The following is a 24,730-nucleotide window of genomic DNA, read 5'->3' on the forward strand; positions in this document are numbered from 1 at the left end:
TCTCCCTCCATCCCTCCCTCCCTCCTTCCTTCCTTCCTCCCTCCCTTCTCTCTCTTCTCCCTCCATCCCTCCCTCCCTTCCTCCTTCCTTCCTTCCTTTCTTCCTTCCTTCCTCCCTCCCTTCCTTCCTCCCTCCCTTCTCTCTCTCCTCCCTCCATCCCTCCCTCCTTCCTTCCTCCCTCCCTTCCTTCTCTCTCTCTCTCCTCCCTTCCTTCTCTCTCCTCCCTCCTTCCTTCCTTCCTCCCTCCCTTCCTTCTCTCTCTCTCCTCCCTTCCTTCTCTCTCCTCCTTCCTTCCTTCCTCCCTCCCTCCCTTCTCTCTCTCTTCTCCCTCCTTCCTTCCTTCCCTCCCTCCCTCCTTGCCTTCCTATCTGCCACTTGCCTTTTGTTCCTCCGTCTTTTCTTTCTCCCTTCTTGATTCTTTGAGCCTTTGGCTCGCCATCAGTCCTCAGAGAACCACTGGGCTCCTCTGGGGATGCCCAGAGCTGGATGGTCCACTGGGCCCTACACTCTCCTCCCTGACTCTTCTGCAGGGGAGGCTCCTGGGGGAGGGAGCAATGGGTGCGAGACGGGGGTCGGTGTGAGCTGCTGAGCCCCTGGACCATCTGCCCTAGCCTGACTGGGGTGGAAAGGGGCAGACGAGGGTGGGGAAGAGGCAGGGGCAAGTCCCCTTCAGGAGGGCTGGCAGTTCCTGGAGTGGAGTCTGGGCTAGACAGGCTGCCCTGGCTCACACCCCCGATACGTAAGTCCCCCAGTCTAGAATCATTCTGGATACCAAGGAGGTAGAACAAGGCAGAATGAGAGCAGGAAAAATAGCAGGAAAAACCATTTCCTTTTCTGGTAGGGGTTCTCTGATGAACTTAGACTGCCCGCATCTCCTGGGTTTACGCTGTTCTGGAGAAGGAATCTAGGGTTTTGAGTCTAGGCTCCAGGCTTGGTTCGTTCACTTATCAGAGGTGTGGCGTAAGGAGAGGTACAGGGCTGGAGCGAGGCCTCAGTTTCCTTATCTATGAAATGGGGTTATAGTGCTTCCTTTTGCCGGGGGCAGGGGTCGCATGGAGAGAATAAGGTGCAGTGTGGATATGCACGGAAAAGTGGTACAGACGGGCAAGGGGTCTTCGTCATCATGACAGAGGCCTGGAGGTTCAGGTGTCAGAGGCCTAGGTACCCCATGGCAGGAGCCTCCCAGAACTTGCCAGTGAGCCGGGCTGCCTGCTCTCCTAGTGTCGCCTCCCAGTACGAGGTTGGCTGAGGGAGGAGAGTGGTTCAGAGCTTCCAGTGGAAGGGCCAGTGCTGGGGCTTGAGGAGATTGGTGACCCCTGCGTTCCTGGAGGAGCAGCAGGGGGACTGCCTTCCTGCGGAGGGGCAGGAGAAGGGCAGCTGTTTTCAGATTTGGCAAAACAGGCTCAGATGAAGCCTGTGGCGGAGTTCAGACAGTCCTGTAATGGAATCAAGGGCAGCCAGGATGGGGAGGGGGTCTGCAGTGGGCTCAGACCCTGCAGGGGCCTGGAGCACATGGGCGGCGGCCGATGCTTTGGGTCCCAGGGAGAGTCAGAGGCCAGTGCTCAGCGGCTTTTCCTGGAAGAACTGGGCATCCTGGGCCTCGGCAACCAGGACTGAAAAGCTGGGTGCTTGTAGGGAAGGAAAAGTCATTAAAAATCGGAAGAAACAAAGAAAAACCTTTTCCTTCGCTCTTTTCCTCTTCTCGTTCTGTTTCCTGAGCTCAGTAAGCAGGTTCTGATTTCTGCCGACCTAATGACGACAGTGTTTCCTAGACGTATAAACCTCCTCCTTCCTTCTCAGACAGGCTATCACTTCTTTATGCTCATCCTTTCGTTTTAAAACATTTTTATTAGCCTTTTTTCTTAAAACTTTTAACAGCTGTTTATAAAAACACGACAAATACACAACACAGAACAAAAAGGTCGGTAAAAATAACTCACTATATGGTACATATACTCAGATGGTGTGATATATTTATATAATAAGAGATGAAAATAGTCACTTTCCATAATAAAAATAAGTTCTATTTTTTGTTTATTTTACAATATACTTAATATTCTCTTCTTTTGCTTCCTTTCCAGCTTCTACTGCTTCACTGCGAATCTCGTGGGGGTGTCCCACGTGGCCGTCCCCACCCACCCGGCTGGAGTCCGGGAGGCGGAAGGGCTGCGGGGGGCCTTAGGAACATGGGCGGCAGCCGCACTCTAAGTGTCTCTCCACCTCTTCCACGAACGAGGAGCCGTCTGTGCACTGGAACACGTATTTCCGCCGCTTGCTGCGGGTGGGCTGGCAGCACTGGGGACCGCAGCCCCCATGACATTCCATTAAGGGCACCTTGGAGGCTGTGGCACACGAGGCATAACCTTTCTGGCGGCGGATCACCTCTCGGACTACCCCCCCCAGGCATGGAGTCTCTGCAGAGGGCGGAAGAGGTAAGGGCAGGGCATTGGGGCTGGAGATGGCTGTCCGGGGTAGGCTGCTCTGAGACACTCGTGGGCCGAAGCCCATGCATACTTACTCATTCACTCATCCATCCATCTCCCTGCCCACCCTCCCATAACCCATCTCACTCTTCCACAAATACTAAGTGCCTTTCCGTGCCAACCTCGATAATAGGTTTAAAACTAAGCCCCGAGGATAGCAGGGTGACAAGAGCAGGCTCGGTCCCTTCCTTCAAGGAACTTAAAGATCAAACTAGATGTGGCAGATTGGGGGACTGAGGGCTAAATCCCATCCCAGACCTATGTTGCTTGTGCCACAGACACTTAGAAACCAAATTAAATGCCAACATTAAAAAAAAGAAAAAAACCACAATGCCAGGAGATTGCATCTGAACATTGGGATATCTGGTTTCTTTGAAAACCAGGGGCTCTGGCAAAGCTGAGTCTGCATCCCTGCGTGGCAATGATGGGCTGAAGCCGTGGGCTTTACACGGGGCAGGAGATCTCCAGTCCCCACCACTCTCAGTAGCCTGTCTCTGCTGGTGTAGAGTCTAGACACTAATTACAGTGTCATTTAAATAAATACATTTGTAATGATAAACTGAGGTGCATGCTACGAAGAAACGGGATGTGTTTATACAAAAGACATGGCGAAGGAGCCTGACTAGCCCAGGGGCCAGGGATTGTCTCTGGGAAGTGATGCTGGAGTTGAGATCTGAAAGAGGAACAGTAGTCAGTGAGCCAAAGAGTCTGGGGGCGCCGTGTGTGTGTGCACACGCGTGCGAGCTTTTCCACAAGTTGTAGAAATGAGGGGAGGGGACCCCTGGATCTGCTTAATCCTCCGGTCCCTGACCCAGCTCTTCACCTTGACCCCATTACTGTCCTCAGCACATTGGGAAAGCATCTGGAGCAAGGCACTGAGAGACAGAGTAATGGATTCAGGACTAGGATCCTCGGCCACACAGCCTTGGATCCCTGAGCCTCAGTTTCCTTGTCCGGAAAATGGTGACACAGGTCCTGGTTCTTCCTGCTTTTTCAGGGGCTGTTATGAGCATCACAGGGATTGTGAATGCAAAAGGGCTTTACGCAGTTTAAAGTTTTAGGTGGTTAATGTGATGTGATGTGAATTCTGTTAAGCTTGATACAGGTTTTTAAAATTACGTGATTGTTAACAGGATCAAAAGAAGCCTAATGATAATAGGTGTGTGTGATGTGCGGGGCAGGGAGAACGCACACTCGGCAGCATGTTAACAGTTGGGCTGTCCAGCTGAAGGGAATGGGAACGCTGTTTATATTCTGGCAATTTTTCTGTTAGATCTGAAATTATTTCAGAATACATTATTTACCGAATTGGTTAAGAATGGTATTTCAACAAGGTATAAGATGTGAAAGAGTCCTCTAGTGACAGGAGGTGGCCTGCCCAGGATTCTGGTGGCAGGAAGGAAGACGAAGACTTCTCAGTTTCCATGCAGGAGAAAAACCTCCAAGGTGAGACAGAACCATTTCAGCTGGAATATAATTTAATTTCAGTTTTCCTTTTTTGCACTTACCTCCAAATTAATACACTAAAGGGGTCACTAAGAAAGGTAAGTGATTTGATGTTTTTGAAATGGGATCAGACCAAGGAACTGTCTTTTGTTGACCCAATAATGGCATGAGGTTTGGGAGGAGACTGCAGAGCAACGTCTGAAATGTTAATGTGATTAAGAACCATCCAGGGCTCTTGTTAAAGCAGGTTCTGATTCAGAAGGTCTGGACTGGGACTGAGCGTCTGTATTTCTAATAAGCTCTCAGGTGAGTCAGTGGTGCTGGTCAGAGGGCCACTCTGGCAGCTCTAGGGCCGGCAATTAGAAAAGGAGGGGAGGGGAGAGGAGAGAAAGAACAACCCAGACTGCTCACACAGTCCTGGCGGTTTGCAACCTCCAGAGACCCCAGCTGGAACTATCCAGCTAAGCCGTTTCTGAATGCTTGACCCACGGGAACCGTGTGGGATGGAGCATGTTTAGTGTGGTTTTGAACTGCTGTGTGTTGGGGCTAATTTGTTATACAGCAATGGATAACTGACACAGGAAGTTATGGTGTTGCCCCCCATATTCAACATGACGGAATTTGAGGCTCAGAAAGTAACTTAATGAAGGTCATGCAGCCTCTAAGTGGCTCAGCCAGAACTGGAACTTAGGTCATCTGAATGTGGAGTCCAAGTCTGACCCCCGCATCCTTCCCGGGCACCGTCGTTTCTCCCCCGCCTCCCACCGATGCGCACAGTGGACCCACCTTGTTCGCAGTGTTCCCCACTAAAGCCGGGCTGGCACAGGCAGTAGGGCTCCCCTTGATCTGAGACGTGGCATTGCCCGTGGTGACACTTGAAGGCTGAGCAGGCGTTGGCTGAGTCATTCTTGTGGTCACACAAGGCCCCTCTGTAGCCCTCGGCGCACTTGCACACATATGAGGTCCCAGTGGCCACGCATCTCCCCTGGCTGCAGCTGGGGGCAGAGGCGAGGAGGAGAGGGGAACCAGGCAGTCAGTGCAGCTGGAGGCTTCCTTTGTCCACCCCAGCCCGGAGCTGTGGGACTTAGGCCTTCTCCACCCCATGGTCCACCGTCCACCGGCCCAGTGGCTGAGCACCAGTCAGCTGGAGGCTGTGAGCATCGCCCAATGACACTGACAGCTGTGAGCCTGATGAGGCTGGCTGTTGTACCCACAGACGTCAGAACCCACGCAGTCTTCTGCCATCTTAATTGATAACATGATTACTACTGTCTCTACCACCAGCTACCACTTGCTCTGTGCCAGGCATTGGGGTAAGTGCTTTACGCCTAGCATCAGTCTTATTTTCTACAATCCCCTCTCCTCTGCTGTCCTGTGCAGTAGATAGTCTTATCCACATCCTCTGCTGTCCTGTGCAGTAGATAGTCTTATCCACATCTCATAGATGGAGAAACTGATGCCACAGCCTGGATTCTTAATTGTGCTGCAGCATTCTCTGTACTGGGATGACATTCAGAGGCAGGGTTCATTGTAGACATATTCGTTACAGAGTCCAACGCATACACACACACACACACACACTCATAGTCACACACACTCCAGAGCTACCCAGGAAACTCAACCCCTTTATAGCATCCTTCACGCCTGATCCACAATATCATGTCCCAGCTTGTTCGGCCGAGCGAATTACTAGACAGGGCTCTGGTGTCATCTCTGGCCGATTCAGACTTCTGAACACTGAGGATGCTGGGTCTCCTATTTTTAGCACAAGGCCTGACACATAGTAGGCCCTCAGTAAATATTTTGATGCATAATGAATGCCAGAGCCATGAAATGATTCGGCTGTGTGTGGTTATACACCCCTGGTGCCCTCGTAGGGTACCACTGAGTGGGGAGTCGAGTCGGGCTGAAATGCACCCACTTGCCAAGGTGCATGCACACGGGTGCCCCTTTCGACTTGACAAGTGTTTTTCAGCTAGGCTCTGGCACACTGATGTCTCCTCTGAACAAGACCTGCTGTTTGGTCATGTTAAGCCCCTGACCTTCTAAGCAGCCCCTGTCTACAGTCTGACTGCAGTCCCTCCAGCTTCCATCAGTGCCCACTTCCCGGGTGGGGCAGAGGGGGAGGGACACCGACCTGTGGCCGAGGCAGGGGTCGCGGGCCTCCTGGTCGCACAGCAGGCCGGTCCAGCCTGGGTGGCACTCGCACACCACGCTGTCCTTCTCCACGGCACGGCACAGGCCGTGCCTGCACACGCTGCAGGACTTGCAGCCCGGCGAGACGCCCAGGGCCTGCGGCGGGAGGGCCTTGAAGTCCTGCAGCTCGTTGTTGATGCGCACCTCGTGGATGCAGCCGTGGAAGCCGCCCAGCGGCCGGTCCACGCCCTGGCGCAAGGCCGAGAGGCCCGTGGAGGTGGGGATGCCTGCGGGAGGGACACCAGGACAGCGACCTGAAGATACTCCCCTGCCCACCCTGCTTGCCCGAATTCCAGCCCTCGGAGGTGGACTCCTTGGGAGAAGTCTTGGGAACCTCCATGTTGAATAAGCTGCTCTGATGCCTTTTTTTTTTCTTTGGCACATAACCCTTTGAGAACTACTGGCCCAAGGCTGGGTTTCAGGCCCATGCTCTGCCAGACTGGTGGCTCCTTCTCTCTTTGGCCTTTGAATGACCTTAATGGCAAACATACTCGTCTACACACATCAGCTGAGACTCACAGCATCTAAGGGGGTGGCAGAGCAGAGAGAAGCCCCTGTATCTGAAGGGGCTGGCCCCTGTATCCATCTCCTTCCTCCCCATTCCATCTTCACCTTCCCCCATCCTCCCTAAAAAACGTGTAGTTTCTCAGAAGGAACCCTGCTCTCTTTCCTGTCCTCTTCTCCTCCCCATGATCTGGCTAACTATTCACATTTTAGGGAGCAGCTTGTCACTTCCTCCAGGAAGCCTTCGTTGATTAGCTTTGGCAGTGGGTGCTGAGAGCAGCGAGCCTCACCAGTTGGCCTGGGGGTGGGTGCCTGAGCACAGGGGGCAGGTGGGAGGTGGAGGTGTTTGGGTTGGAGGGGATGGGGCTTTACCTCCAAGGTAGAGGGGGCTGTTGATGCCCACTGTTGGCTGCTTCTGGAGCTTCCCCAGGCTTTTGGGGGCTCCTTTGTCCACCACCAGGTTCAGGGTCTGGTTTAGCATCACCAGCTCCACACTGTGAAACTGCCCGTCATTCACGGTCTCCACGCTGGGCAGGAGAGAAATGGGAGAGACAGAGGATTTGCTGAGTGCCTTCCACAGCCTGCACTGGGCTGTGAACTTGACTAGTATTCCTCGCATTTTGTTTTGTTTTTTATTTGGAAATAATTTCAAACAACATAAGATACTGTGGGTTCAGTTCCAGACCACCTGATGAAGCGAGTCACATGAATTTTCTGGTTTCCCAGTGCACATAAAAGTTATGTTTATACTACTACAGTGTACTCTATTAAGGGTGCAATAGCATTTTGTCTAAAAAACAATTTACATACCTTAAATTAAAAATACATTATTGCTAGAAAAATGCTGACTGTCACCTGAGCCTTCAGGGAGGCATACTCTTTCTGCAATAACATCAAAGATCACTGATCACAGATCACCATAATAAATACTGTAAAAGGTTGAAATATTATGAGAATTATCAAAACATGACACACAGACATGAAGTGAGCAAATGCTGTTGGAAAAATGGCACCAACAGACTTGACACAGAGTTGCCACAAACCTTCAGTTTGTAAATAATACAGTATCTGTGAAGCACAATATAGCAAAGTGCAGTAAAACGAAGTATGCCTCTAAGGGTATGGAATCAGCTGTCAGAAACCTCCCAACAAACAGAAGTCTAGGACTGGATGGGTTCACTGGTGAATTCTACGAAACATTTAAAGAAGGCTTAATAACAATCCTTCTCAAACTCTTACAAAAAATAGGAAGGAACACTTCCAAACTCATTTTACAAGGTCAGCATCATCTTGATACTAAAACCAGACAAGAATGCCACAAGAAAATTACAGACCAATGTCTCTGATGAACATAGATGCAAAAATTCTTAATAAAATATTAGCAAACCTAATTCAATAATACATTAAAAAGGTTATATACCATGATTAAGTGGGGTGTATTCCAGGGATGCAAGAGTGGCTCAAAATCACAAATTCAATCAGTGTGATACACCAAATTAACAAAATAGGATCAAAATCATGTGATCATCTCAATAAATGCAGAAAAAGCATTTGACAAAATTCAACATCCATTTATGATGAAAACTCTTAACAATATAGGTATAGAACAAACTCAACCAAATAAAGGCCATATATAACAAGCCCACAGCTAGCATTATATTCAGTGGTGAAAACTGAAAGCTTTTCTTTCAAAATCAGAAACAAGACAAGGATGCCCACTCTTGCCATTTATATTCAACAAAGTATTGGAAGTCCCAGCCTGAGCAATTAGGAAAGAAAAAAAAAAAGGCATACACATTGGAAAGTAAGAAGTAGAACTGTCACTATTTGCAGATGACATGATGTTATATATAGAAAAACCTAAACTTTCCACTAAAAAACTGTTGGAACTAACAAATTCAGTAAAGTTGCTAGACACAAAATTAATATATAAAAATCAGTTGCATTACCCCTCTTACACCAATGGACAGATGATCCAGCCAGAAAATCAATAAGGAAACACAGGCAGCAGAATTAATAAGTGAGCTGGAGGACAGAATGGGGGAAATAAGTGACAAGGAGCAGAATAAAGAAAAAAGAATGAAAAGAATTGAAGACAATCTCAGAGACCTCTGGGACAACACTAAATGCACCAACATTCGAATTATAGGGGTCCCGGAAGAAGAAGAGAAAAAGAAAGGGACTGAGAAAATATTTGAAGAGATTATAGTGGAAAACTTCTCTAACATGGGAAAGGAAATAGTCACCTAAGTCCAAGAAGCACAGAGAGTCCCATACAGGATAAACCCTAGGAAAAACACACCAAGACACATTAATCAAACAAACAAAAATTAAATTCAAAGAAAAAATATTAAAAGCAGCAAGGGAAAAACAAGGAATAACATACAAAGGAATCTCCATAAGGTTATCAGCTGATTTTTCAGCAGAAACTCTGCAGGCCAGAAGGCAGTGGCAGGATATACTTAAAGTGATGAAAGAGAAAAACCTACAACCAAGATTACGCTACCCAGCCAGGATCGCATTCAGATTTGATGAAAAAATCAAAAGCTTTTCAGACAAGCAAAAGCTAAAAGAATTCACCACCAAACCAGCTTTACAACAAATGCTAAAGAAACTCCTCTAGGCAGGAAACACAAGAGAAGAAAAAGACCCACAAAAACAAACCCCAAACAATTAAGAAAATGGTAATAGCAACATACATATCAATAACCTTGAATGTGAATGGATTAAATGCCCTAACCTAAAGACACAGACTGGCTGAATGGATACAAAAACAAGACCCATGTATATGCTGTCTACAAGAGACCCACTTCAGACCTAGGGACACATACAGATTGAAAGTGAAGGGATGGAAAAAGATATTCCATGCAAATGGAAATCAAAAGAAACCTGGAGTAGCAATACTTGTATCAGATAAAATAGACTTTAAAATAAAGACTCTTATAAGAGATAATGAAGGATGCTACACAATGATCAAAGGATCAATCCAAGAAGAAATAACAAGTGTTTATGCACCCAACATAGGAGCACCTCAATATATAAGGCAAATGCTAAGAGCTATAAAAGGGGAAATCAACAGAAACACAATTATAGTGGGGGACATTAACACCTCACACCAATGGACAGATCATCCAGACAGAAAATTAATAAGGAAACACAAGTTTTAAGTGACACAACAGACCACATAGATTTAATTGATATTTATAGAACATTCCACCCAAAAGTGGCAGAATACACTTTCTTCTCAAGTGCACACAGAACATTCTCCAGGATAGATCACATCTTGGGTCACAAATCAAGCCTTGAAAAATTTAAGAAAATTGAAATTGTTTCAAGCATCTTTTCTGACCACAATGCTATGAGATTGGAAATCAATTACAGGAACAAAACTGTGGAAAACACAAATACATGGAGGCTAAACAGTGCCCTACTAAATAACCAAGAGATCACGGAAGAAATCAAAGAAGGAATAAAAAAATACATAGAAACAAATGACAATGAAAACATGACGACCCAAAACCTATGGCACTCAGCAAAAGCAGTTCTAAGAGGGAAGTTTATAGCAATTCAATCTCACCTCAAGAAACAAGAAACATCTCAAACAATCTAAGCCTACACTTAAAACAACTAGAGAAAGAAGAACAAAGAAAACCCAGAGTGAGTAGAAGGAAAGAAATCATAAGGACCACAGCAGAAATAAATGAAATAGAAACAAAGAAAACAATAGGAAAGATCAATAAAACTAAAAGCTGGTTGTATGAGAAGATAAAGAAAATTGATAAACCCTTAGCCAGACTCATCAAGAAAAAAAGGGAGAGGATGCAAATCAATAAAACTAGATATGAAAAAGGAGAAATCACAACTGACACTGCAGAAATACAAAGGATTATAAGAGACTACAAACAACTATATGCCAATATAATGGACAACCACAAAGAAATGGACAAATTCTTGGAAAGGTACAATTTTCCAAGACAGAACCAGGAAGAATTAGAAAATATAAACAGACCTATCACAAGTAATGAAATTGAAACCATAATTAAAAATCTTCCAACAAACAAATGTCTCGGGCCAGATGGCTTCACAGGCAAATTCTATCAAACATTTAGAGAAGAGCTAACACCGATCCTTCTCAAACTCTTCCAAAAAATTGCAGAAGGTGAAACACTCCCAAATTCATTCTATGAAGCCACCATCACCGTGATACCAAAGCCAGAAAAAGATATCACCAAAAGAGAAAATTGTAGACCAATATCACTAATGAACAGAGATGCAAAAATCCTTAACAAAATACTAGCAAACAGAATCCAACAACACATTAAAAGGATCATACACCACAATCAAGTGGGATTTATCCCAGGGATGCAAGGATTCTTCAATATACGCAAATCAATCAATGTGATACACAATATTAACAAATTGAAGAAGAAAAACCATATGATCATCTCGATAGATGCTGAAAAAGCTTTTGACAAGATTCAACACCCATTTATGATAAAAAAAAAAAAAACCCTCCAGAAAGTGGGCATAGAACCTACTCAACATAATAAAGGTCATATATGACAAACCCACAGCAAGCATCATACTCAATGGTGAAAAACTGAAAGCATTTTCCTCTAAGATCAGGAACCAGACAAGGATGTCCACTCTCACCACTCTTACTCAACATAGTTTTGGAAGTCCTAGCCATGGCAATCAGAGAAGAAAAAGAAATAAAAGGAATACAATTGGAAAAGAAGTAAAACTCTCACTGTTTGCAGATGACATGATACAATACATAGAGAATCCTAAAGATGCCACCAGAAAACTACTAGAACTAATCAATGAATTTGGTAAGGTTGCAGGATACAAAATTAATGCACAGAAATCTCTGGCATTCCTATACACCAACAACGAAAAATCAGAAAGAGAAATTAAGGAAACACTCCAATATACCATTGCAACAAAAAGGATAAAATACCTAAGAATAAACCTGCCTAAGGAGGTGAAAGACTTGTACTCAGAAAATTATAAAATACTGATGAAAGAAATCAAAGATGACATAAACAGATGGAGAAATATACCATGTTCTTGGATTGGAAGGAGTACTGTGAAAATGACTATACTACCCAAAGCAATCTACAGATTCAATGCAATCCCTATCAAACTACCAATGGCACTCTTCACAGAATTAGAACAAAAAATTTTACAATTCGTATGGAAACACAACAGACCCCAAATAGCCAAAGCAATCTTGAGAAAGAAAAACAGAGTTGGAGGAATCAGGCTCCCCGACTTCAAACTATACCACAAAGCTACAGTAATCAAGACAGTGTGGTACTGGCACAAAATCAGAAATATAGATCAATGGTACAGGATAGAATGCCCAGAGATAAACCCACATACATATGGTCACCTAATTTATGACAAAGGAGGCAAGAACATACAATGGAGAAAAGACAGCCTCTTCTGTAAGTGGTGCTGGGAAAACTGGACAGCTACATGTAAAAGAATGAAACTAGAACACTCCCTAACATCATACGCAAAAATAAACTCAAAATGGATTAAAGACCTAAATGTAAGACCAGACACTATAAAACTCTTTAGAGGAAAACATAGGAAGAATACACTTTGACATAAACCACAGCAAGATTTTTTTGACCCACCTTCTAGAGTAACGGAAATAAAAACAACAACAAAAAAAGTGACTTAATTAAACTTAAAAGCTTTTGCACAGCAAAGGAAACCATAAGCAAGACAAAAAGACAACCCTCAGAATGGGAGAAAATATTTGCAAATGAAACAACAGAAAAAGGATTAATCTCCAAAATATACAAAAAACTCATGGAGCTCAATTTCAAAAAACAAACAATCCAGTTAAAAAATGGGCAGACGACCTAAAGAGACATTTCACCAAGGAAGACATACAGATGGCCAAGAGGCACATGAATAGATGTTCAACATCACTAGTTATTAGAGAAATGCAAATCAAAACTACAGTGAAGTATCACCTCACGCTGGTCAGAATGGCCATTTTCAAAAAATCTACAAATTCTGTAAAGGGTGTGGTGAAAAGGGCACAGTCCTGCACTGTTGGTGGGAATATAAATTGATACGACCACTATGGAATACAATACAGAGGTTCCTTAAAAAACTAAAAATAGAACTACTAAATGACCCAGTAATCCCACTGCTGGGCATAACCCTGAGAAAACCATAATTCAAAAAGTCATGTACCACAATGTTCATTGCAGCACTGTTTACAATTGTCAGGACATGGAGCCAACCTAAATGTCCATTGACAGATGAATGGATAAAGAAGATGTGGCACATATATATGATGGAATATTACTGAGCCTTAAGAAGTTACGAAATTGAGTTATTTGTAGTGAGGTGGATGGACCCAGAGTCTGTCATACAGAGTGAAGTAAGTCAGAAAGAGAAAAATACTGTATGCTAATGCATATATATGGAATCTAAAAAAAAAAAAATACTGTATGCTAATGCATATATATGGAATTTAAAAAAAAAAAACAAGTACTGATGAACCTAGTTGCAGGGCAGGAATAAAGATGTAGACATAGAGAATGGACTTGAGGAAATGGGTGGGAGGAGGAAGTGAGAGAAGCATTGACATATATATAGTACCGAATGTAAAATAGTTAGTGGGAAGCAGCAGCACAGCACCGGGAGATCAGCTCAGTGCTTTGCGATGACCTAGAGGGGTGAGAGGGAGACTCAAGAGGGAGGGGATACGGGTACATATGTGTGCATATGGCTGTTTCACTTTGGTGTACAACAGAAACTAACACAGTATTGTGAAGCAATTATACTCCAATAAAGACCTATTAAAAAAAAAGAATGGATCACTGAAGAAATCAAAAAATACCTAGAGACAACAGAAAAGAAAAGCACTATGATCCCAAACCTATGGAATGCAACAAACCTATGGAATGCAGTTCTAAGAGGGAAGTTTATAGCGATACAGGTTTACCTCAGAAAACAAGAAATATCTCAAACAACCTAACCTTACACCTAAAGCAACTAGAGAAAGAACAAACAAAACCAAAGTTAGTAGAAGGAAAGAAATCATAAAGATTAGAGGAGAAATAAATGAAACAGACAATAAGAATAGAAAAGATCAATGAAACTAAAAGCTGTTTCTTTGAAAAGAAAAACAAAATTGATAAACCTTCAGCAAAACTCATCAAGTAAAAAAGGGAGAGGGCCCAAATCAATAAACTCAGAAATGGGGGCTTCCCAGGTGGCGCAGTGGTTAAGAATCCGCATGCCAGGCTTCCCTGGTGGCGCAGTGGTTAAGAATCCACCTGCCAATACAAGGGACATGGGTTCGAGTCCTGACCCAGGAAGAGCCCACATGCTGTGGAGCAACTAAGCCTGTGCACCACAACTACTGAGCCTGAGCTCTAGAGCCCGCAAGCCACAACTACTGAGCCCATGTGCCACAACTGCTGAGCCCACGTGCCACAACTACTGAAGCCCACGTACCTAGAGCCTGTGCTCTGCAACAAGAGAAGCTACTGCAATGAGAAGCCCGTGCACCGCAACGAAGAGTAGCCCCCCGCTTGCCACAATTAGAGAAAGCCCATACACAACAACAAAGACCCAATGCAGCCAAAAATAAATAAATTAAAAAAAAAAAAAGAATCCACCGGCCAATGAATGGGATATGGGTTCGAGCCCTGGTCCAGGAAGATCCCACATGCCACGGAGCAACTAAGCCCATGTGCCACAACTACTGAGCCTGCCTGCCACAACTATTGAAGCCTGTGCGCCTAGAGCCTGTGCTCTGCAACAGTAGAAGACACTGCAGTGAGAAGCCCACGTGCTGCAACGAAGAGTGGCTCCTGCTCACCACAACTAGAGAAAGCTCATGCGCAGCAACGAAGACCCAACGCAGCCAAAAATAAATAAATTTATATTTAAAAAAATCAAAAATGAAAAAGAAGTTACAACTGACATGACAAAAATACAAAGCACCGTAAGAGATTACTGCAGGCAACTATATGCCAATAAAATGGACAACCTGGAACAAATGTAGAAATTCTTAGAAAGGTACAATCTCCCAAGATTGAACCTGGAAGATATAGAAAATATGAACAGACCAATTACAAGTACTGAAATTGAATCTGTGATTAAAAAACCCCCAACAAACAAAAGCCCAAGTCGAGACGGTTTCACAGGCAAATCCTACAAAACATTTAGAGAAGAGTTAACACCTATCTTTCTGAAACTATTCCAAAATATTGCAGAGGAAAGAACACTTCCAACCTCATTCTATGAGGCCACCATCACCCTGATACCAAAACGAGACAAATATACCACAAAAAAAGAAAATTAAAAACCAATATCACTGATGAACACAGATGCAAAAATCCTCAAGAAAACACTAGCAAACTGAATCCAACAATACACTGAAAGTATCATACACCATGATACATGTGGGATAAATCCCACCATGATCAAGTGGCATTTATCCCAGGGGTGCGAGGAGTTTTCAGTGTCTGCAAATCGATCAGTGTGATACACCACATTAACAAACTGAAGAATAAAAACCATATGATCATCTCAGAAGATACAGAGAAAGCTTCTGAAAAAATTTAAAACCTATTTATGATAAAAGCTCTCTAGAAAGTGGGCATAGAGGGAACCTATAGGGGCCTCAACATAATAAACACCATACGTGACAAACCCACAGCTAACATCAGACTCAATGGTGAAAGGCTGAAAGCATTTCTTCTAAGATCAGAAACAAGACAAGGATGTCCACTCTCACCACTTTTTCTCTTCTATTTCTTTTTTTTTTTTTTGGCCACATAGCATGACATGCAGGATCTTAGTTCCCTGACCAGGGATTGAACCCACGTCCCCTGCAGTGGAAGTGTGGCGTGCTAACCACTGGACCTCCAGGGAAGTCCCTTTCACCAATTTTATTCAACATAGATAGCCACAGCAATCAGAGAAGAAAAAGAAAAGGGACCCAAATTGGAAAAGAAGTAAAACTGTCACTGTTTGCAGATGACATGATACTATACATAGAAAACCCTAAAGACGCTACCAGAAATCTACTAGAGCTCATCAGTGAATTCAGTAAAGTTGCAGGATACAAAATTAATACACAGAAGTCTGTGGCATTTCTATACACTAACAGCAAAAGATCATAGAAATTAAGGGAACAATCCCATTTACCATCACATTAAAAAGAATAAAATACCTAGGAATAGGGCTTCCCTGGTGGTGCAGTCGTTGAGAGTCCACCTGCCGATGCAGCGGACACGGGTTCGTGCCCCGGTCCAGGAAGATCCCACATGCTGCGGAGCGGCTGGGCCCGTGAGCCATGGCTGCTGAGCCTGCACATCCGGAGCCTGTGCTCCACAACGGGAGAGGCCACAACAGTGAGAGGCCCGCATATCGCAATTTCTGCCCACCAGAAAAACAAGATCCAGCCTCATCCACCAGAACACAGGCACTAGTCCCCTCCACCAGGAAGCCTACACAACTCACTGAACCAACCTTAGCCACTGGGGACAGACACCAAAAACAACGGGAACTACGAACCTGCAGCCTGCAAAAAGGAGACCCCAAACACAGTAAGATAAGCAAAATGAAAAGACAGAAAAACACACAGCAGATGAAGGAGCAAGATAAAAACCCACCAGACCTAACAAATGAAGAGGAAATGGGCAGTCCATCTGAAAAAGTGTTCAGAATAATGATAGTAAAGATGATCCAAAATCTTGGAAATAGAATGGACAAAATGCAAGAAACATTTAACAAGGACCTAGAAGAACTAAACATGAAACAAACAACGATGAACAACACAATAAATGAAATTAAAAATAGTCTAGATGGGATCAATAGCAGAATAACTGAGGCAGAAGAACGGATAAGTGACCTGGAAGATAAAATAGGGGAAATAACTACTGCAGAGCAGAATAAAGAAAAAAGAATGAAAAGAACTGAGGACAGTCTCAGAGACCTCTGGGACAACATTAAATGCACTAACATTCGAATTATACGGGTTCCAGAAGAAGAAGAGAAAAAGAAAGGGACTGAGAAAATATTTGAAGAGATTATAGCTGAAAACTTCCCCAATATGGGAAAGGAAATAGTTAATCAAGTCCAGGAAGTACAGAGAGTCCCATACAGGATAAATCCAAGGAGAAATACGCCAAGACACATATTAATCAAACTCTCAAAAATTAAATACAAAGAAAACATATTAAAAGCAGTAAGGTAAAAACAACAAATAACACACAAGGGTCCCCATAAGGTTAACGGCTGATCTTTCAGCAGAAACTCTGCAAACCAGAAGGGACTGGCAGGACATATTTAAAGTGATGAAGGAGAAAAACCTGCAACCAAGATTACTCTACCCAGCAAGGATCTCATGCAGATTTGATGGAGAAATTAAAACCTTTACAGACAAGCAAAAGATGAGAGAGTTCAGCACCACCAAACCAGCCTTACAACAACTGCTAAAGGAACTTCTCTAGGCAAGAAACACAAGAGAAGGAAAAGATCTACAATAACGAACCCAAAACAATTAAGAAAATGGGAATAGGAACATATATATCAATACTTACCTTAAATGTAAATGGACTAAATGCTCCCACCAAAAGACACAGATTGGCTGAATGGATACAAAAAGAAGACCTATATATCTGCTGTCTACAAGAGACCCCCTTCAGACCTAGGGACACATATATATTGAAAGTAAGGGGATGGAAAAAGATATTTCATGCAAATGGAAACCAAAAGAAAGCTGGAGTAGCAATTCTCATATCAGACAAAATAGACTTTAAAATAAAGACTATTAGAAGAGACAAAGAAGGACACTACATAATGATCAAGGGATCGATCCAAGAAGAAGATATAACAAGTGTAAATATTTATGCACCTAACATAGGAGCACCTCAATACATAAGGCAAATACTAACAGCCATAAAAGGGGAAATCGACAGTAACACATTCATAGTAGGGGACTTTAACACCCCACTTTCACCCATGGACAGATCATCCAAAATGAAAATAAATAAGGGAACACAAGCTTTAAATGATACATTACACAAGATGGACTTAATTGATATTTATAGGACATTTCATCCAAAAACAACAGAATACACATTTTTCTCAAGTGCTCATGGAACATTCTCCAGGATAGATCATATCTTGGGTCACAAATCAAGCCTTGGTAAATTTAAGAACATTGAAATTGTTTCAAGTATCTTTTCTGACCACAACGCTATAAGACTAGATATCAATTACAGGAAAAGAATCTGTAAAAAATACAAACACATGGAGGCTAAAAAATACACTATTTAATAACGAAGTGATCACTGAAGAAATCAAAGAGGAAATCAAAAAATACCTAGAAACAAATGATAGTGGAGACACGACGACCCAAAACCTATGGGATGCAGCAAAAGCAGTTCTAAGAGGGAAGTTTATAGCAATACAATCCTACCTTAAGAAACAGGAAACATCTCAAATAAACAACCTAACTTTGCACCTAAAGCAATTAGAGAAAGAAGAACAAAAAACCCCCCAAAGTTAGCAGAAGGAAAGAAATCATAAAGATCACATCAGAAAGAAATGAAAAAGAAATGAAGGAAACGATAGCAAAGATCAATAAAACTAAAAGCTGGTTCTTTGAGAAGATAAACAAAATTGATAAACCATTAGCCAGACTCATAAAGAAAAAAAGAGAGAAGACTCAAATCAATAGAATTAGAAATGAAAAAGAAGCAACAACTGACACTGCAGAAATACAAAAGATCATGAGAGATTACTACAAGCAACTCTATGCCAATAAAATGGACAACCTGGAAGAAATGGACAAATTCTTAGAAATGCACAACCTGCCAAGACTGAATCAGGAAGAAATAGAAAATATGAACAGACCAATCACAAGCACTGAAATTGAAACTGTGATTAAAAATCTTCCAACAAACAAAAGCCCAGGACCAGATGGCTTCACAGGAGAATTCTATCAAACATTTAGAGAAGAGCTAACACCTATCCTTCTCAAACTCTTCCAAAATATAGCAGAGGGAGGAACACTCCCAAACTCATTCTAGGAGGCCACCATCACCTTGATACCAAAACCAGACAAGGATGTCACAAAGAAAGAAAACTACAGGCCAATATCACTGATGAACACAGATGCAAAAATCCTCAACAAAATACTAGCAAACAGAATCCAACAGCACATTAAAAGGATCATACACCATGATCAAGTGGGGTTTATTCCAGGAATGCAAGGATTCTTCAATATACGCAAATCAATCGATGTGATACACCATATTAACAAATTGAAGGAGAAAAACTATATGATCATCTCAATAGATGCAGAGAAAGCTTTTGACAAAATTCAACACCCAGTTATGATAAAAACCCTGCAGAAAGTAGGCATAGAGGGAACTTTCCTCAACGTAATAAAGGCCATATATGACAAACCCACAGCCAACATCATCCTCAATGGTGAAAAACTGAAAGCATTTCCACTAAGATCAGGAAGAAGACAAGGTTGCCCACTCTCACCACTATTATTCAACATAGTTTTGGAAGTTTTAGCTACAGCAATCAGAGAAGAAAAGGAAATAAAAGGAACCCAAATCAGAAAAGAAGAAGTAAAGCTGTCACTGTTTGCAGATGACATGATACTATACATAAAGAATCCTAGGGCTTCCCTGGTGGCACAGTGGTTGAGAGTCCACCTGCTGATGCAGGGGACGTTGGTTCGTGCCCTGGTCTGGGAAGATCCCACATGCCGTGGAGCGGCTAGGCCCGTGAGCCATGGCCGCTGAGCCTGCGCGTCCAGAGCCTGTTCTGCGCAACGGGAGAGGCCACAACAGTGAGAGGCCCGCGTACTGGAAAAAAAAAAAAAACACAGAATCCTAAAGATGCTACCAGAAAACTACTAGAGCTAATCAATGAATTTGGTAAAGTAGCAGTATACAAAATTAATGCACAGAAATCTCTGGCATTCCTATACACTAATGATGAAAAATCTGAACGTGAAATCAAGAAAACACTCCCATTTACCACTGCAACAAAAAGAATAAAATATCTAGGAATAAACCTACCTAAGGAGACAAAAGACCTGTATGCAGAAAATTATAAGACATTGATGAAAGAAATTAAAGATGATACAAATACATGGAGAGATATACTATGTTCTTGGATTGGAAGAATCAACATTGTGAAAATGACTATACTACCCAAAGCAATCTACAGATTCAATGCAATTCCTATCAACCTACCACTGGCATTTTTCACAGAACTAGAACAAAAAATTTCACAATTTGTATGGAAACACAAAAGACCCTGAATAGCCAAAGCAATCTTGAGAACGAAAAACGGAGCTGGAGGAATCAGGCTCCCTGACTTCAGACTATACTACAAAGGTACAGTAATCAAGACAGTATGGTACTGGCACAAAAACAGAAAGACAGATCAATGGAACAGGATAGAAAGCCCAGAGATAAACCCACGCACATATGGAAACCTTATCTTTGATAAAGGTGGCAGGGATGTACAGTGGAGAAAGGACAGTCTCTTCAATAAGTGGTGCTGGGAAAACTGGACAGGTACATGTAAAAGTATGAGATTAGATCACTCCCTAACACCATACACAAAAATAAGCTCAAAATGGATTAAAGACCTAAATGTAAGGCCAGGAACTATCAAACTCTTAGAGGAAAACATAGGCAGAACACTCTATGATATAAACCACAGCAAGATCCTTTTTGACCCACCTCCTAGAGAAATGGAAATAAAAACAAAAATAAACAAATGGGACCTAATGAAATTTCAAAGCTTTTGCACAGCAAAGGAAACCATAAACAAGACCAAAAGACAACCCTCAGAATGGGAGAACATATTTGCAAATGAAGCAACTGACAAAGGATTTATTTCCAAAATTTACAAGCAGCTCATGCAGCTCAATAACAAAAAAACAAACAACCCAATCCAAAAATGGGCAGAAGACCTAAATAGACTTTTCTCCAAAGAAGATATACAGACTGCCAACAAACACATGAAAGAATGCTCAACATCATTAATCATTAGAGAAATGCAAATCAAAACTACAATGAGATATCATCTCACACCAGTCAGAATGGCCATTATCAAAAAATCTAGAAACTATAAATGCTGGAGAGGGTGTGGAGAAAAGGGAACACTCTTGCACTGCTGGTGGGAATGTGAATTGGTACAGCCATTATGAAGAACAGTATGTAGGTTCCTTGAAAAAGTACAAATAGAACTACCATATGACCCAGCAATCCCACTACTGGGCATATACCCTGAGAAAACCATAATTCAAAAAGAGTCATGTACCAAAATGTTCATTGCAGCTCTATCTACAATAGCCCGGAGACGGAAACAACCTAAGTGCCCATCATCGGATGAATGGATAAAGAAGATGTGGCGCATATATACAATGGAATATTACTCAGCCATAAAAAGAAACAAAATTGAGCTATTTGTAATGAGGTGGATAGACCTAGAGTCTGTCATACAGAGTGAAGTAAGTCAGAAAGAGAAAGACAAATACCGTATGCTAACACGTATATATGGAATTTATGAAAAAAAATGTCATGAAGAACCTAGGAGTAAGACAGGAATAAAGACACAGACCTACTAGAGAATGGACTTGAGGATATGGGGAGGGGGAAGGGTAAGCTGTGACAAAGCGAGAGTGGCATGGACATATATACACTACCAAACGTAAAATAGATAGCTAGTGGGAAGCAGCGGCATAGCACAGGGAGATCAGCTCGGTGCTTTGTGACCGCCTGGAGGGGTGGGATAGGGAGGGTGGGAGGGAGGGAGATGCAAGAGGGAAGAGATATGGGAACATATGTATATGTGTAACTGATTCACTTTGTTATAAAGCAGAAACTAACACACCATTGTAAAGCAATTATACTCCAATAAAGATGTAAATAAATAAATAAATAAATAAATTACACCAGCTGGATCAAGAAAAAAAAGAAAACCTAGGAATAAACCTACCTACGGAGACAGAAGACCTGTACTCCAAAAACTATAAGATGCTGATTGAAGAAATCAAAGATGACACAAACAGATGGAGAGATATACCATGTTCTTGGATTGGAAGAATCAAGTTTGTGAAAATGAATATGCTAACCAAAGCAATCTGCAGATTCAGTGCATTCTCTATCAAATTAAATGGTATTTTTCATAGAAGTAGAACAAAAAATTTAAAAATTTGTATGGAAACACAAAAGCTCCTGAATAGCAAAACAACCTTAAGAAAGAAAAATGGAACTGGAGCCATCAGGCTCCCTGACTTCAGACTATACTACAAAGCTACAGTCATCAAAACAGTATTCTACCAGCACAAAGACAGACTTATAGATCAGTGGAACATGATAGAAAGCTCAGAGATAAACCCACATACCTATGGTCAATTCATCTACAAGAAAGGAGACAAGAACACACAGTGGAGAAAAGACAGTCTCTTAAGTAAGTGGTGCTGGGAAAACTGGAGCCACTTGTAAAAAAATGAAATTAGAACATTCTCTAGCACTATACTGAAAAATAAACTCAAGATGCATTGAAGACTGAAGTGTAAGACTGGATACTATAAAACTCCTAGACGAAAACATAGGCAGAGCACTCTGACATAAATAGCAGCAATATCTTTTTGGAGCAGTCTCCTAGGGTAATGAAAATAAAACCAAAAATAAACAAATGAGACCTAATTAAACTTAAAAGCTTTTGCTCAGCAAAGGAAACCATAAACAAAATAAAAAGAAAACCCACAGAATGGGAGAAAATATTTGCATATGATGGAACTGACAAGGGATTAATCTCAAAAATACACAAACAGCTCATACAGTTCAATATCAAAAATACAAATAACCCAACCAAAAAATGGGCAGAAGATCTAAATAGACATTTCTCCAAAGAAGACATACAGATGGCCAAAAGGCACATGAAAAGATTCTCAATGTTGCTAATTATTAGAGAAGTGGAAATCAAAACTATGATGAAGTATCACCTCACACCAGTCAGAATGGCCATCATCGAAAAGTTCACAAATAATAAATGCTGGAGAGGGTGTGGAGAAAAGGGAACCCTTCTATACTGTTGGTGGGTATGTAACTTGGTACAGCCACTATGGAGAACAGTTTGGAGGTTCCTTGAAAAACTAAAAATAGGACTGCCGTATGATCCTGCAATCCCACTCCTGGGTATATATCCAGAGAAAACCATAACTCAAAAAGATACATGTTCACTGCAGCCCTAGTGTTCATTGCAGTGCTATTCACAATAGCCAAGACATGGAAGCAAGCTAAATGTCCATCAGTAGATGAATGGATAAAGATGTGGTACATATATACAATGGAATACTACTCAGCCATAAAAAAGAATGAAATAATCCCAATTGCAGCAACATGGATGGACCTAGAAATTATCACTGTAAGTGAAGTACGTCAGACGGGGAAAGAAAAATATCATATGCTATCATTTATATGTGGAATCTAAAAAAAATGACATAAATGAACTTATTTACAAAACAGAAACAGACTCACAGGCATACAAAACAAACTTATGGTTACCAAAGGGGAAAGGTGCAGGGGAGGGATAAGTTAGGAATTTGGGAGTAATATATACACACTACTATATATAAAATAGATAAACAACAAGGATCTATTGTATAGCACATGGAACGATACTTAATATTTTATAATAACTTATCTGGGAAAAGAATCTGAAAAAGAATATATATATATATACACAGACACACACATAACTGAATCACTTTGCTGTACACCGGAAACTAACACAACACTGTAAATCAACAATACTTCAATTAAAAAAAGCAAAAAAAAATCAGTTGCATTTCTATACACTAATAGTGAACTATCAGAAAGAGAAATTAAGAAAACAATCCCATTTACAATCACATCAAAAAGAATAAAATACCTATAAAAAATTAACTGAGGAGGTATAAAACCTGTACAATTAAAACGGTTAAGACATTGATGAAAGAAAGTGAAGGAGACAAAAATAAATGGAAAGATGTTCAGTGCTCATGGACTGGAAGAATCAGTAGTGTTAAAATGTTCATACTACCCAAAGCAGTCTACAAATTACGTGCAATCTCTATCGAAAGTGCAGTGGCATTTTTCACAGGAATAGAACAATCCTAAAATTTGTATGAAACCATAAAAGACTCTGAATAGCCAAAGCAATCTTGAGAAAGAAAAAGCTGGAGGAATCACTCTCCCTGATTTTAAACTATATATATTACAAAACTATAGTAATCAAAATAGTGTGATACTGGCATAAAAACCGACACATAGATCAATGGAACTGAATAGAGAGGCCAGAAATAAACTCATGCATATGTGGTCAATTAACTTACAACAAAGTACCCAAGAATATAAAAAGCAGAAAGGACAGTCTCTTCAACAAATGGTGCTGAGAAAAGTGGGCAGCCACATACAAAAGTACGAAACGGTACCACTATCTTACACCATCTACAAAAATTAACTGAAAATGGATTAAGGACTTGAACATAAGACCTGAAACCATAAAACTCCTAGAAGAAAACATAGGTGGTACGCTCCTTGACATTGTCTTGGTGATGATTTTTTGGATTTGACACCAAAAAGCACAAGAAAGAAAATAAGTGGGACTACACCCCACTGAAAACCTTCTGGGCAGCAAAGGAAATCATCAACAAAATGAAAAGGCAACCTAGTAAATGGGAGAAGGTATCTGCAAATCATATATCTGATAAGGGATTAATATCCAAAATATATAAAGAACTCATACATCTCAACAGCAAAAACTCAAACAAACTGATTAAAAAATGGGCAGAAGATTTGAATAAACATTTTCCCAAAGAATTCATAGAGATGTCCAACAGGTACACGAAAAGGTGCTCACTAAGTGTCAGGGAAGTGTACATCACAACCACAATGAGACGTCACCTCACACCTGTTAGAATGGCTACTATCAAAAGGAGAAGAGATAACAAGTGTTCATGAAGATGTGGAGAAAAGGGAACTCTTGTGCACTATTAGAGGGAATGTAAGTTGGTGCAGCCACTATGGAAA

General features: G+C 41.9%; 1 protein-coding gene across 1 annotated transcript in view; it reads right to left on the reverse strand.

Annotated features, from left to right (window-relative positions):
- Nucleotides 1-321: 321 nt before the first annotated feature.
- The window catches only part of SLIT3 (slit guidance ligand 3), a 610,776-nt gene continuing 586,367 nt past the window's right edge, over nt 322-24,730 (reverse strand). Inside the window, exons 33-36 of the mRNA XM_030829978.3 lie at nt 7,002-7,156; nt 6,067-6,352; nt 4,716-4,924; nt 322-2,414 (exon numbers count right to left, since the gene is read on the reverse strand). Of these exons, the coding sequence (XP_030685838.1) occupies nt 2,179-2,414; nt 4,716-4,924; nt 6,067-6,352; nt 7,002-7,156 (886 nt within the window). The 3' untranslated portion in view covers nt 322-2,178. The remainder of the gene's footprint in view (nt 2,415-4,715; nt 4,925-6,066; nt 6,353-7,001; nt 7,157-24,730) is intronic.

Source organism: Globicephala melas, chromosome 3 (assembly GCF_963455315.2).
Source record: "Globicephala melas chromosome 3, mGloMel1.2, whole genome shotgun sequence".
Lineage (NCBI taxonomy): Eukaryota > Metazoa > Chordata > Mammalia > Artiodactyla > Delphinidae > Globicephala > Globicephala melas.